This window comes from Eleutherodactylus coqui, chromosome 8 (assembly GCF_035609145.1).
Source record: "Eleutherodactylus coqui strain aEleCoq1 chromosome 8, aEleCoq1.hap1, whole genome shotgun sequence".
In the NCBI taxonomy this organism is placed as follows: domain Eukaryota; kingdom Metazoa; phylum Chordata; class Amphibia; order Anura; family Eleutherodactylidae; genus Eleutherodactylus; species Eleutherodactylus coqui.
This window is the reverse complement of record NC_089844.1, coordinates 175,930,820-175,944,485: the sequence shown is the minus strand read 5'-3', so window position 1 is coordinate 175,944,485 and position 13,666 is coordinate 175,930,820. Positions and strand designations below refer to the sequence as shown.

Here is a 13,666-nt window from a genome sequence, read left to right as displayed (position 1 = left end):
GGTGGCCAGTGAGATGGTTATTATATGTCCAGTGTGATGGTGGTGACTAGTGAGATGGTTACTATATGCCCAGTGTGATGGTGGTGACCGGTGAGATGGTTATTATATGGCCAGTGTGATGGTGGTGACCAGTGGGATGGTGGTTATTATATGTCCAGTGTGATGATGGTTATTATATGCCCAGCGTGATGGTGACCAGTGGGATGGTAGTTATTATATGCCCAGCGTGATGGTGGTGACCAGTGTGATGGATATTAATATGCCCAGTGTGATGGTGGTTATTACATGCTCAGTGTGATTGTCGTGACTAGTGAGATGCTGATTATGTCCAGTGTCATGTTGGCTATTATATGTCCAGTGTGATGGTGGTTACCGGTGAGATAGTTATTATATGCCCAATGTGAGGTGGTGACCTGGATGTGTTCTGCACACAGGGAAGAAGAAGGTTATTGTGGTGATTGATGATCTGAGTGACAGCGGTGACCAGCAGAAAACCAACATCCTAAGAAATCAGCCGAGTATCAAGAACATGGCTGAAGATCTGTTCCTCATCAGTCATGAGGAGAAAACCTCCTCCTATCAGAGACGTCTCATGGTGGACAGAGAACAAGTCAGGAGGAAACTGCAGACACTAAAAGAGAAGATAAGAAAGAGGAAAAATGGTATCATCATGTGTTATGTGATATTACACTTACTATACTGTATACTGTGCTCAGATATGTGGTGTTACATAGGACTGCAGGTCACATCTACTACATTATCTGTGGTGTTACATAGGACTGCAGGTCACATCTACTGCATTATCTGTACTCAGAGAGTTATCACTGTGTTATCTGTGGTATTACATAGGACTGCAGGACACATATGCAATATTATCTGTACTCAGAGAGTTATCACTTTGTTATCTGTTGTGTTACATAGGACTGCATGTCACATCTACTACATTATCTGTGGTGTTACATAGGACTGCAGGTCACATCTACTACATTATCACTATATGTTATCTAGCACATTGAGCTCACTGTCATGGAAGAAAATTGATGTGTAAAACAGAAATCACAAACAGAAGAGGAATAAAATAACAGTTTGTTGCGTGTAAACGGAGGTAATCCCAGGTAGACTAAGAACATTGCAGCAAACAATCCCTGCTTTGGTATAACACATAAAACTACAGAAGCTTCATACACAACACACTGGAATATACAGAACAAGTGTTAGAACAAAGTAGACCTTTTTTAAGTATTTATGTCCCTATTTACATAGTCCTCGTACGGCACCGCTATGGGGACGAGCAATAGGCCAGTACTGAACGTGTATGACCAACATCCTCACCCACTTTACTGTAGAGAAGACATTTCTTTTCTACACTGTAGAGAACATTGAGGTCACATATCTTCCTATTACATCATCTATTCTCCAGGTTTCGTCTCTTCACTTTAAAAAAAACACACACCATTTTGTTTCTCTACACACTGAATTACCTTTCTATTACAAATATCACCTATAGTAACCTATAGTCTATGAGAGTGCGAAGTCTTATGTATTTCCTAATGACCAGGAAGAGAGCAATATTACATTAGTTACATGTTTTTCCATCTATAATCTTTTTCTTTTTATCTATCTATCTATCTATCTATCTATCTATCTATCTATCTATCTATCTATCTCTCTATCTCTCTATCTATCTCTCTATCTCTCTCATATCTATCTATAAAGGTGAAAGCCCTCACTCACTGACTGGCCACTAATTCTCTAACTTCCCGATGTCGTACAAACATGAAATTTGGCAGGAGCATTCTTTGGGTTGTAAATAAGAAGTGCATCTCTATGTAATGTAACTTCTAAGTGTCGTACAAGCGTAAAATTTGGTGCAAGCATTCTTTAGGTCCTAAATGAGTGGGAGGGGTGGCACATTCTGTAGAGGGACATCAGTACATGGAGTCTGAGGGGAATCTAACGCTCTAAGTGTATACATATTTTATTCCTCAGTTACTCTAAAGTAACCTTGACTTCATAAAATTTTTCATGCGAACAACATGTAAACACCAGTATCAAATTAACTCGGGCGAAGCCGGGTATATCTAGTTATAGCTAGTTATATTATATAGATGACAAGGAGAATACAGGGGGATATTCACAAAGGATTCTGGCATGCATTCCATCCAAGTGGGGTATGTACACTCATTGTCAAAACTAATCCTTTCCCTAGAAGTTGTCAGAATGGAAGAAAACTTTGTGTGACTATAATATTGAAAAAAGTAAGTGATTACAATATCAGAGCAAAAGGATCCTTTATTACATAAAACTGACCCCTTGAAGTTAGGCTCTAGTACCCTGTTGTACCGCCTCTAGCTTGGATACAAGATGTGATACAGGCGGAAATATAAAAGTAAATAGGAAAAGTAAAGGGGTCACAAATCGATTATTCAATGCTAAGTGCAAAAGTATCGGCACCCCTATGTAATATAACTTCCCAATGTCGCACAAACATGAAATTTGGCAGGAGCATTCTTTAGGTCCTAAATAGGAAAAGTAAAGGGGTCACAACTTAATTATTTAATGCTAAGTGCAAAACTATTGGCACCCCTATGTAATGTAACTTCCCGGTGTTGTACAAACATGGAATTTGGCATGATCATTCTTTAGGTCCTAAATAGGAAAAGCAAAGAGGTCACAACCTGAAAATTCAATGCTAAGTGCAAAAGTACTGGCACTCCTATGTAATGTAACTTCCTGGTGTCGTACAAACATGAAATTTGGCACAACCGTTCTTTAGGTCCTACATAGAAAAAGGAAAGGAGTCACAACTTGATTTTTTAATGCTTAGTGCAAAAATATTGGCACCCCTATGTAATGTAACTACCCGGTGTCATACAAACATGAAAATTGTATGATATGCAGAGCTGTAGTGAGGCTGATTTAGCCTCTTCGGTCCTATTATGTAGTTCAGCTAATATGACACATTAAAGCATCTCATTACCAGTACACTATACAGTCAATGTGACTGCACATTGGTTCCTGATGAAGTGTCTTCATATAACACAGAAACACATCAAACCAGTTTTTGATATATAAATCAGGATTATCTGATATTGAAACCACAAAAAATATATAAATCATCATAACTTTCTCTTTGATAATCACACCCTTAATTAACAAGTATATATATATACTACATAAGCAAAAAAACTTCTCGCTTATCTGTTCTGCCACTCTACACTGAATAGGCTATCATATCCATCAGGAATTCATGATTCATCATTCATCCTGTATGCGTCATTTGACATGATGGATTAATACTAGAGATGAGCAGGCATACTCGCTAAGGACAATTACTCGAGCGAGCATTGTCCTTAGAGAGTACCTGCCCGCTCGGAAGAAAAGATTCGGTTGCCGGCACGGGTGAGCGGTGAGTTGCGGGAGTGAGCGGGGGGGGGGGGGGGGAGAGAGGGAGAGAGAGATCTCCCCTCCGTCCCCCCCCCCCCACTCTCCCTCGCTCCCCCCCCCCCCGCGCGCTGGCAGACAAATCTTTTCTTCCGAGCGGGCAGGTACTCACTAAGGACAATGCTCAATCGAGTAATTGTCCTTAGCGAATATGCTCGCTCATCTCTAATTAATACATTAACCTGATATACTTGACTAATGCTAACCCCGACTCAATTATGTTGGTTCTAATCTAACCACATCACCTTCTTCGGTATTAGCTGTGAAAACACGGGGGTTACATATCACGCCAAGCGGTCACTTCTCTTCTTTATCTTCACTTTATTCACACAATCTTTAACAGCAACATGAACGACTGGGTCTCCAGAGCAATAATTAATACTTGACAACACAAAGTCTCTTATAAACGTCCCTTCACAGGGTTGAAGGCAACCGCAACAACAAGTCCACTTGATTTGCACAGACCTGTGAATGTCCAGAGCGCAGCTGGTCCTCAGTCTGTTGTGCCTTCAGACCCTTAGTCCCAGGGCAGGCGTACTTCAGGGGTCTTGCTACCTCTCGCAGCGCCTTGTCCACAGTGCCTCTCCGCTCACAAGGGGAATCACCGGTTAACTGCATTCAGGCATACACTGGGCCTAGCAGCCCCAGCTCCACTGAGCTGTAGCACTGTCTCTGGTGTTGAGGTGAGGGGCGTCTCCCTGTCCACCTCTGGCCTTCTTATTCACACACTGGGCCTGGCAGCCTTACAGCTCCACTGAGCTGACACACTGGGCCTGGCAGCCCTGCACTCTCTTGCTGCAGTGGGAACAACCCTTTTTTATAGCACTGACCACACCTGTGGGTGTTTTCCTTCTTACTTCAGGCATCAGACTGATTGTCTGTTGATGCCTACAGGCAATCTTCTGTAGCACACCCCTACATAGCATATACAGTGTTCATTTGCATGAATTTAGTGTTTTTTGTAGTCTGTCTTTTTCAGCCCATTATTTTAATCAAAATTAATGAATATCGATTTTAGGTGTTTGTAACTGTGAAGGGCTTCTAGTGAATAATTTACAAACATTTTCTGCCTCAGTGAGGGGATCTTCTGAAGGGCAAATTGGTCAACCTGATTTTTACTCCTATTGACTTTAATGGAAATCAGAATCTACAGTCCCGATTCATGATGATATTTGTGAAATTCCCCTCATCAGTAATAACCAAATCACATACTTTCTTTCTTCATATTAAATATTTTTAATTTTGATTTTCATCACTTTTCTTATTTAACAAAAACATAAAAAAATAAAAACAAAAAGAGTACGCAACCCCCTCCCCCCCTTGAGTCTCTCTCGTGTATCCTCCATATAGATTGTCCAGCATCCTGAGTAAACAACAAGATAATTAGTCTATTCAGTTTTCCATCCTTTCAGATTATCTCTTTTACTTTGTCCCTTTGAAACAGTCAGTTGTACTTTAGGCCACATATTTCCTTATTACTGCATCTTTTCTTTTTCTTCTCTTTTTCCCCTCCTTCTATCAGATGGTAGTTTGACAAGTTGCTTGTAAGAATCTGATGAACATCTTGATAAAGTTGAGGCTTGACAGTTTGAAAACTGTTTCTAGCTGTTTTATAGTCGATTCAAGCTTTGCGAGAATAAATAGATCCACAGACAATTGATGGTGAATTCATATAATTTACTTAAAAGGGTTTTCTTTTCTCATTTGAAGAAAAAAAATCAATACTCACCTATTCCTCCCATGCCACCTTCTTACCACATCGTCTCCTCGCTGAACTTCTCCAGTCCCCCAGGTCACCTCACCACAAGCTGTCCAGATTGTCTTCTTGTTATGGAGCGTTCTTTCTTCGTCTGGCAGGCCAGTGGAGGTTACATCACTAGTGACGTAACGTTCACTGCCTAGGAAGGAGTGACGACCTATGTCCGAGACCGCGCATGTGCGCTGTCTCACATCGAGAGGTCATATACTATAGCAGAGACAGCATGCATGCGCAGTCTTGCCAATAGTTCCGCACTCCCTGCTAGGCTGTGAATGTTATGTCACTAGTGACTGGGTACATTGACCTGCAGGAAGGGACGCTTTGTCACCAGAAGATGAAGAATCAGCTGGCTGCAGGTGAGGTGACCCGGGGGACTGCAGGAGACAAAAGAAGATCGGCGGGGAAAAGATGCAGTAAGAAGACTGATGGCGAAGGAATAGGTGAGTATAGAATCTTTGTTTTCTAATGACAGAACCCCTTTAACAAAAGCATACAAGACATCAAAAATATACAGTACATGCAGCAAAAGATACAGGAAACAGGCAATACACTTATTCTCCATTATCTGGGGAAGCCTCCCGCTATATATCAACATCCGGTATTTTGCTCTGATGAAAGTAGCATCCTGATAATTACACCTTCGGCATTCCATCTTGCGCACACCGTACTGTTGGTGAGTACAATGGGCTCAACCCCTCTACATATAAAACATATGTATTTCCCCATGTGTAGGAAGTACGAAAAAAATGCCCCTGCGCTACTTACTGAAAACCCGTTCAGATGACATATAAAGCAACCTCAAGCTTGACAACAAGAGGTTTATTACTATTAAAATAAAAGAGGTAGCATGCCTCTTACACAAACCAAAACATACAAATGCATATGCAACGTGTTTCGGCGTAATGAACGCCTTTCTCAAGCATAAAACAATATAGGTCTTCATTAGTATATATAGGGTACAAACATAATTACATACCATATAATAGGTAGAGGTCAGTAACAAGCGGTGTGTTCCGATGCGGGGCTCCATCTTGGCGAAGAATGATGACGTGTCCCTGGGGTATACGCCCTCGATACGCCACGGAGTGGTAAGACCCACGTCAAAGGCGCAGTGTAAGATGCACCTCCCGGGGAGACGCCCTCCTAGATAGTATGGAACCCAGCCATGCGTTCTAAAGGAACATATCACGTGGTACAGCGTAACTCTCCGAACTTCCTTAATAGTGGAACGCTCCGTGCGCTCCACTGGGACGCATATACAACTCTATTCGTTGATAACACAGGACCTAAGCACTAAGCCATTTAGACAAAGATGCAATTCTTCTCATTTATATCACAGGACATAAAGGATAAAATACTATCAATAGACAATCTTAATATGTAATCAGTAAGCGATCTTAAAATATCAAACATAGCAAACTTACTATACTGGATACCCCTATGGATATTCGTTTTTTTCTCTGTTACCTAGAAGGAATTTAACATTAATAATATCAATGGTAATAAAAACTTCGTAAAAAAATATTAATATTAGCCTTAAAAAAAAATAAATTTTTTTTTTTTTTCAAAAAATTTTCTTAAGAGGTTCGTTGAGGCCCTTAGGGTACAATGTGTCCATACAAAAGATCCAGAACATCTCTCTGGTTTTTAGATGAGAGAAAGATCTAGAAGTTATAGTTTCTAATGGTGTTTCTTTTAATAACGATGCATTTTTCTGGTGTTTCTCTAAAAAATGGAGGGACACACTGTGTTTTTGGAAGCCTTTCGAGATGTTATGCCGATGTGGATTAATACGAGTTCTTGATGTTTTTGTCGTGCGTCCAATGTATTGTAATCCACATGGGCACTCCAAAAGATAAATAAGAAAAAAAGAACTACAGTTTAAAAATTGGTTGATATCCATAAACCTATTTTCACGATTGAGGAAAATCTCTTTTCTCCCCTGTATCAGTAGAGAACAACATTTGGCCCGGGCCTTCATACATTTGTAAGTACCTACTACTGTATTGGGGCATTATTGCCCCTGTCCGGCTAACCGTGACTTGTCCGAATTAGGGGGGGCCAAGATGTTTTGTAGGGTTTTGTTCTTTCGATAAACTACTTTTGGAGTGTCCAAAATATTGTCATGTAAAAAAGGATCTTGCTTTAAGATTGACCAATGTTTTTTTAGGGTTTTTTCAATTTCTTTGTGTTGCACATTAAATTTAGTAACTAGAGATGAGCGAACACGTTCGGCTCCGCCCCTTTTTCGCCCGAACACCGAACTTTGCGAACACTTCAGTGTTCGGGCGAAAAAGTTCGGGGGCCGCCGTGGCAGCGCGGGGGGGTGCGGCGGGGAGTGGGGGGGAGAGGGAGAGAGAGAGGGCTCCCCCCTGTTCCCCGCTACTGCCGCCCGCGCCGCCGCGCATCTCCCCGCCCCCCGGCGGCACCCGGACACTTACGCGCGAACACTGCAGTGTTCGGCAAAGCCGGTGTCCGGGTGCGGATGTGTCCGTAACGGACACGTTCGCTCATCCCTATTAGTAACGAATAATAATTTTTTTCTTAAAACCAACCTCAGTATCTATTTCATTAGTACTGATACCACCTCTATCGGTAATCACTTTTTCCTCAGGGGGTTTATCTTGTAAATTTTTATTATACGCTGAATTAATCAACTCTAATGGATAACCCTTCTCTTGGAACCTGGTGATTAGAACCTTTGACTGTTGTTTATAATCGTTCGTTGAGGAGCAGTTCCTTTTTATCCTCTTGAACTGCCCCTGAGGGATATTTAATTTCCAACTTTTTTTAATGGCAGCTACCAAAATTTAGCTAGCTATTACAGCCCGTTGGTTTGAAAAGCGTTTTAGTACCGTTCACTGATGAAATAACCAAATCTAAAAAGACTATTTCTACTTTACTTATATTGCTTGTAAATTTTAAGTTAAAATTATTACAATTCAACCCTGTAATGAATAAGTTTAAATCATCGATTTCACCGTCCCAAATTAGTAGAATATCGTCGATAAAACGTTTATACAAAATAATATGTTCATCCTTAAAAACTTTCTTCTCAAAAAAACCCATCAGCAAATTCGCGTAACTAGGCGCAAATTTGGTCCCCATTGCGGTACCACTCGTTTGCTGCAAAAAACATTATTACAAGTGAAATAATTGTTTGTCAATATGAACAGTATTGCATCAAGTATAAAATCCTTCTGTTGTACTGGCATCAGAGGGTCACTTTCTAAAAAATATTTAACGGCTTCAATGCCCTGGTGATGTTGAATATTAGAATATAGAGAAGTGACATCAAGAGTGCACCACAGGTAACTATCCTTCCATGGTACTTGTTTAATTATTGATAGGATATGACCAGTGTCCTTAATATGTGCTGGTAATGTAGTAACAAATCTTTGTAGATGTTGGTCTATAAAATGGGATAGATTGCTAGTTATTGAATTTATACCCGCTATAATGGGACGACCTGGAGGAGTGTTCGCATCCTTGTGTATCTTGGGTAAAAAATAAAAAAAATGGGATCTCAGGATTTGGGATACAAATAAAGTCCCTCTTCTTTTTAGATAAGAAGTTGTTGTTCAAAGCTGTATCAACTAATGCCTGTAATTTGGTGGACACAACAGGCGTGGGGTCTTTATCTAATTTCTGGTAGTATTTAGGATCTTCCAAAATTCTTAAAGATTCATAATCATAATATTCTCGGTTCATAATTAGCCCCCCCCCCCCCCTTTATCAGCTTTTTTTATGATGATATTAGGGTTCTCGGTAAAATTTTTCATCGCTAGATGTTTTTTTATCAAGATTATATTTCAAGCGTTTATCCTTAGTACATAGTACCGAAAAGTCATGCAGAACATTTTGGTAAAACATATCTATATAATTACCCTTGCTATCCAAAGGATAGAATCTATTGGGTGTTTTCAAACCCGTAGGTATGGGATCCTCTAGATTAAATACCTGAGATTCCTCTTTTTCTTTTAGAATATTTCTATGATTTTGAATGGAAAAGTATCGGCTAACCGTTAAATTTTTAATAAAATATTTAAGGTCACTCAGGGGCACATCGAGGGCGTATACCCCAGGGACACGTCATCATTCTTCGCCAAGATGGCGCCCCGCATCGGAACACACCGCTTGTTACTGACCTCTACCTATTATATGGTATGTAATTATGTTTGTACCCTATATATACTAATGAAGACCTATATTGTTTTATGCTTGAGAAAGGCGTTCATTACACCGAAACGCGTTGCATATGCATTTGTATGTTTTGGTTTGTGTAAGAGGCATGCTACCTCTTTTATTTTAATAGTAGTAAACCTCTTGTTGTCAAGCTTGAGGTTGCTTTATATGTCATCCTGAACGGGTTTTCAGTAAGTAGCGCAGGGGCATTTTTTTCGTACTTCCGACACTTCGTTATCCGGCCTTACATGAGGAACGGATTATTGGCTTGACCTGCGGCTCTCCAGTTAACTGGATCTTGATGAACCCTGGATAAAGGAGTCCTTATAAAGCCCACCAGGACCATTGGTGCAGACATGATCACCTCTGGGAGACATGTCAAGCACCGGGTGAGTTATTTTATATTTCCTTACTCATCTTCATGTAAGTGAACTTTTAGAGGTGCTAGGCGCTCTCCCTGATTTCTATTTATGTATTTCCCCATGGTGATTCTACATATTGTGACTATGCTCTCTGTTCTTTGTTTAACCATTAGCGTCTGTAATACTTAGTTCTCTTATCGGTTAACGAACGGCTGCACAAGTTTTGAGCTCCCACTTTCAGAGATTTTTTCAGATGGGTGTCTTTTTCTCTTGAAGAAGACTCTGGTTTGACTAATATCCTTACTCATGAGGCAAGGACACTTAAACTACCTTCCAATAGGTGGCACGTAGAAACTGTTTTCTTTTCTTACAGGAGAGCTAATTTGCATACACTTTTTTCCCATGAAGCATTGCATGGCCTATAAAACACCCTCCACCAGCTGAAAAGTGGTCTCTATAGAACAGGATCTCCTGTGTGGTTTAGTGATCAGTTTGAAATCTACCGGATTTTAGGATTTTCTAAATACAGAAAGCGATGTGGAAAACTGGAAAATATGTCACCAATTTAAAATATTTTATAATAGAAAATCTTGATATACATAACAGCTCATTTCCTGACAATACATTCCCTTCAATGGATGTTTTAACTTTCTCTTCCCTATTTGCATATATAATATCAGATGGTATTGCTGTAGGGATGAACAATAGGCCAGAACGGTATGATTGCTGCTATGGATGATTTCTCATCTCCCTAGTCCAAAATCTTCATTCTCTTTACTATCAAGAAGACAAAATTCTTCTGGGTGGTCTCCATTGTCTTACTATTTTTCATCATCAGTGAGGTCACATATTTCCATAATATCACCCATTCTTTATCTTTTCCCTCAAACCCAAACCAGTTCTTCCCTGAGTGGCTGAAGGTCGGGAATAGGGGCCACGCTTGCCGACTTCCCTTGCCTCCTCCTGCTGACAGTCGTGGTCCTGGTTTATCTGCTTCTGCATCTCTTCTTGTATCTGTCTCACTGTATCTCTGTCCATAGGGCACAAACACGCTCCCAGCCCCCCTCTTAAACGGATAGCAAACAAGCCCAGCTTTTCTGTTAGGTCCTGACGTCTTTAGGTCCACTTCTCCCATTACTAGATGCCTGAGCAATCAGTCTCTACAGCATGCAAAATGTCTCTGTTTGTTTTCCTGGTTTTGATCTGTACCTGTTCCACCCAGCTTGTCCTTTCTCCTCCACTCCTGACCTTGGCTTGTTTATTGACCACATTTATTCTGTCTGCTGCCAACCTGGACCCTTGGCCTCATTAATTATTATTAAAGTATTCTACCTAAAGAAACCTCAGCTCTGTTCAGTATTATTGTATCTTGATGCCACCGTTTGACAGGAGGAACGCCCCTCCCACACCCCTAGCTCCCAATAGGGTCAAGCCTAGAAGGTCCTAGCAGCACACTGTGCATTACTTGTTGCCGGCTGTGGTGGCTTAGGGTGAGGGTAATATTTCAACGTAGCCATACATTATGGGCTGTAATAACAAAACGAACCCTCACCCTAAGCCACCAGGGACGGCAAAAAGCAATGCACAGGCTTTCCCTCGGACTCGCTCACCTCTTGTCGGCACACTGCTTGTGTGCGATGACTCCAGGCCGGCCAGAGAATGAGGCCTGAGTGACGCCTGGTGGCAGTGTGTTGTGTCCATGTCGGTGGCTGCCTGCTCTGAGCAGCCGGCCGCCTCAGTGGTCCATTACTCCACATTTCCCCGCATATACTTACTAGGCATGTCCCAGCGGCGCCGCAGACGGTCCTGCTGCTGTTCCACGCCACACTGGGATCCCTGCTGTCATGCTGCTCTCCTGTGCGGCTGGCTACCTGTCACAGTGGTTTCCCATATTGCTGTGCCCTCTGTCCTGCGGCCACAATGTGAAGGTAACATGGGGGGGAGGGGGGTGGCTTGTGGGCCGCAGGAAAATAACCTTCACTTTGCTTTTGCCTCAGTGTTTTGAAGACTGCGCTCCGGTAAAACAGTGACGGGGATTCCGCCTTCTGCCTCGGTAAGCCCCTTGCAACGGGGGCTGCTGTATGCCTTTTAAGCACATGTAAAATGTGCTTCCAGGACCTAGAGCCTTTGCATCTTGACAACCAATCAGATACAGGGGTCATCACCCCGCTATAAATCTTGACTCCACCAGCACTTGCTGGTGGCATCAAGATACAATAATACGTAATACCGCTCTATTCTACCACCACGTCTCTGTCTACACCCTCTGGTACCTCATTACAGTAAACCTGACCAATGTGCATCAGCTGCTACTTCAGGGGAAATGGTCTGCACACTGAAGACCAGATTCCAATCGGTGCAGTTAAAGGGTAAATTCAGTAAACCCCAGGTGTGGACTCTGGATCTATCCCTAAGCCAAATTGGTTTTGAGGCACAGCAGATTCACTTATGCTGACTCGGCATGGATTCTGTAGAACCGAGGGACGTCTAAATTTTAGAGATATATATTGTGCTGAACCTAAATTTTCTATCATTTAAAGTAGGTGAAAAGAATGCAAAATCACAGTTATTGGGAGAAAAATCTAAAGGTGAAGAAAAAAGCAAAGAATATTTAAAAGATTCTGATCAGGGTAAGATAGTTTCTTTTATATAACCAAGAAATAATAAAAAAAAACCCATTTTCTGATCAGGGTGTGAAGCAAAATATTTGCTGTCTGTTTGTGCACAAGTGTTGTAAATTCTCTGTAGTCTAATACATATGTGCAATCCAATGTATTTGTAGACTATAAATCTGTTATAATATTCAGTATTCGATCTCCCAATATCACACTTTCAATAATTAACTATATAATGCCATTGGGAATCTCTTGTGATCATCTATTTCACTGACCGTCTTATTATACCTCTTCCCAACATACATCAATCATGTACAGTAAAAGTCGTGCTGCGGAGCTGACCCGCTGCATACACAGCAGTTGCTGACTGTGAAGCGTAGCAGATATCCAGCTGCAGTAGCCGATATAAGAGATAATGCTGATACCGGCTGTTTAACACCTTAGATGCTGGAGTCAATGCTGACTGTGGCATCTTAGTTGTTAGTGAGAAAGAGGGAGGTTTCTTTGCCCCCCAATTGTGGGGTGCCAAACGCCTATCATGACAGCTGGGGGGATAACAATGCCTCCTGACCTGCCATTCTATTACTTGTATTATACCCTGCCTTTGCTATAGTATAAAAGAATAACAGTCAGGACCCAACACACTGCAATCCCACACGGTGAACAGTGAAAATAAAAAAAAAACAACTTATGGCTCTTGAAAGCTGGGGCTAAAAAAAAAAAGAAAATGTGATTTTAATGCCGGGAAGAGGTTAATTGTTCAGTATTCGGTGTTGTTCACTATGTAACTGATATTCAGAACAATAAGAACAGTACAAGATTTTCTAACATCTTCAGTCATTACACAGCAGTTACTGCTCAGAAATCCTTACAGTCCTGTGTGCATGTCTAACCTCGTGGTATCGCTGTGGGGACAAAACATTGTATGATTGTTGCTGTGGATGCTTGTGATCTCCTATCCCAAGACTCTTATCCTCATTCGGGTACATGCACACGACGTTCTCTCTGCCTGATTTTCAGACCCAGAAATTGGTCCGGAAATCGAATGGAAATAGCTCCCCTTCATATGAGTGGTTGTATTCCCATAGGTTTTTGTTTTTACTTGGAAAAATAGTCCAAGTAAAAACAGATAGCAGCATGTCCTATTTTTGTCCGATTCACGAAAATAGTACAAGTCAATGTGTGCTGTCCCGCACATTGGGCAGCACACAGACGGCATGAACAAACCAAGTTGTCTCAGGTGTAACTTTTTACATGTCCGTGTGTATAACACATATATATTACAAGTATTACTCCCCATG

At 41.3% G+C, this 13,666-nt stretch overlaps 2 protein-coding genes across 2 annotated transcripts in view; both read left to right on the top strand.

Annotated features, from left to right (window-relative positions):
* Window positions 1–13,666, top strand: part of LOC136577225 (uncharacterized) — a 91,755-nt gene that overhangs the window by 19,940 nt on the left and 58,149 nt on the right. The window lies entirely within an intron of this gene.
* LOC136577411 (uncharacterized) overlaps window positions 1–13,666 on the top strand; it is a 34,424-nt gene that overhangs the window by 15,437 nt on the left and 5,321 nt on the right. The window contains exons 7-8 of the mRNA XM_066577308.1: window positions 435–662; window positions 12,294–12,380. Coding sequence (XP_066433405.1) covers window positions 435–662; window positions 12,294–12,380 — 315 coding nt within the window. The remainder of the gene's footprint in view (window positions 1–434; window positions 663–12,293; window positions 12,381–13,666) is intronic.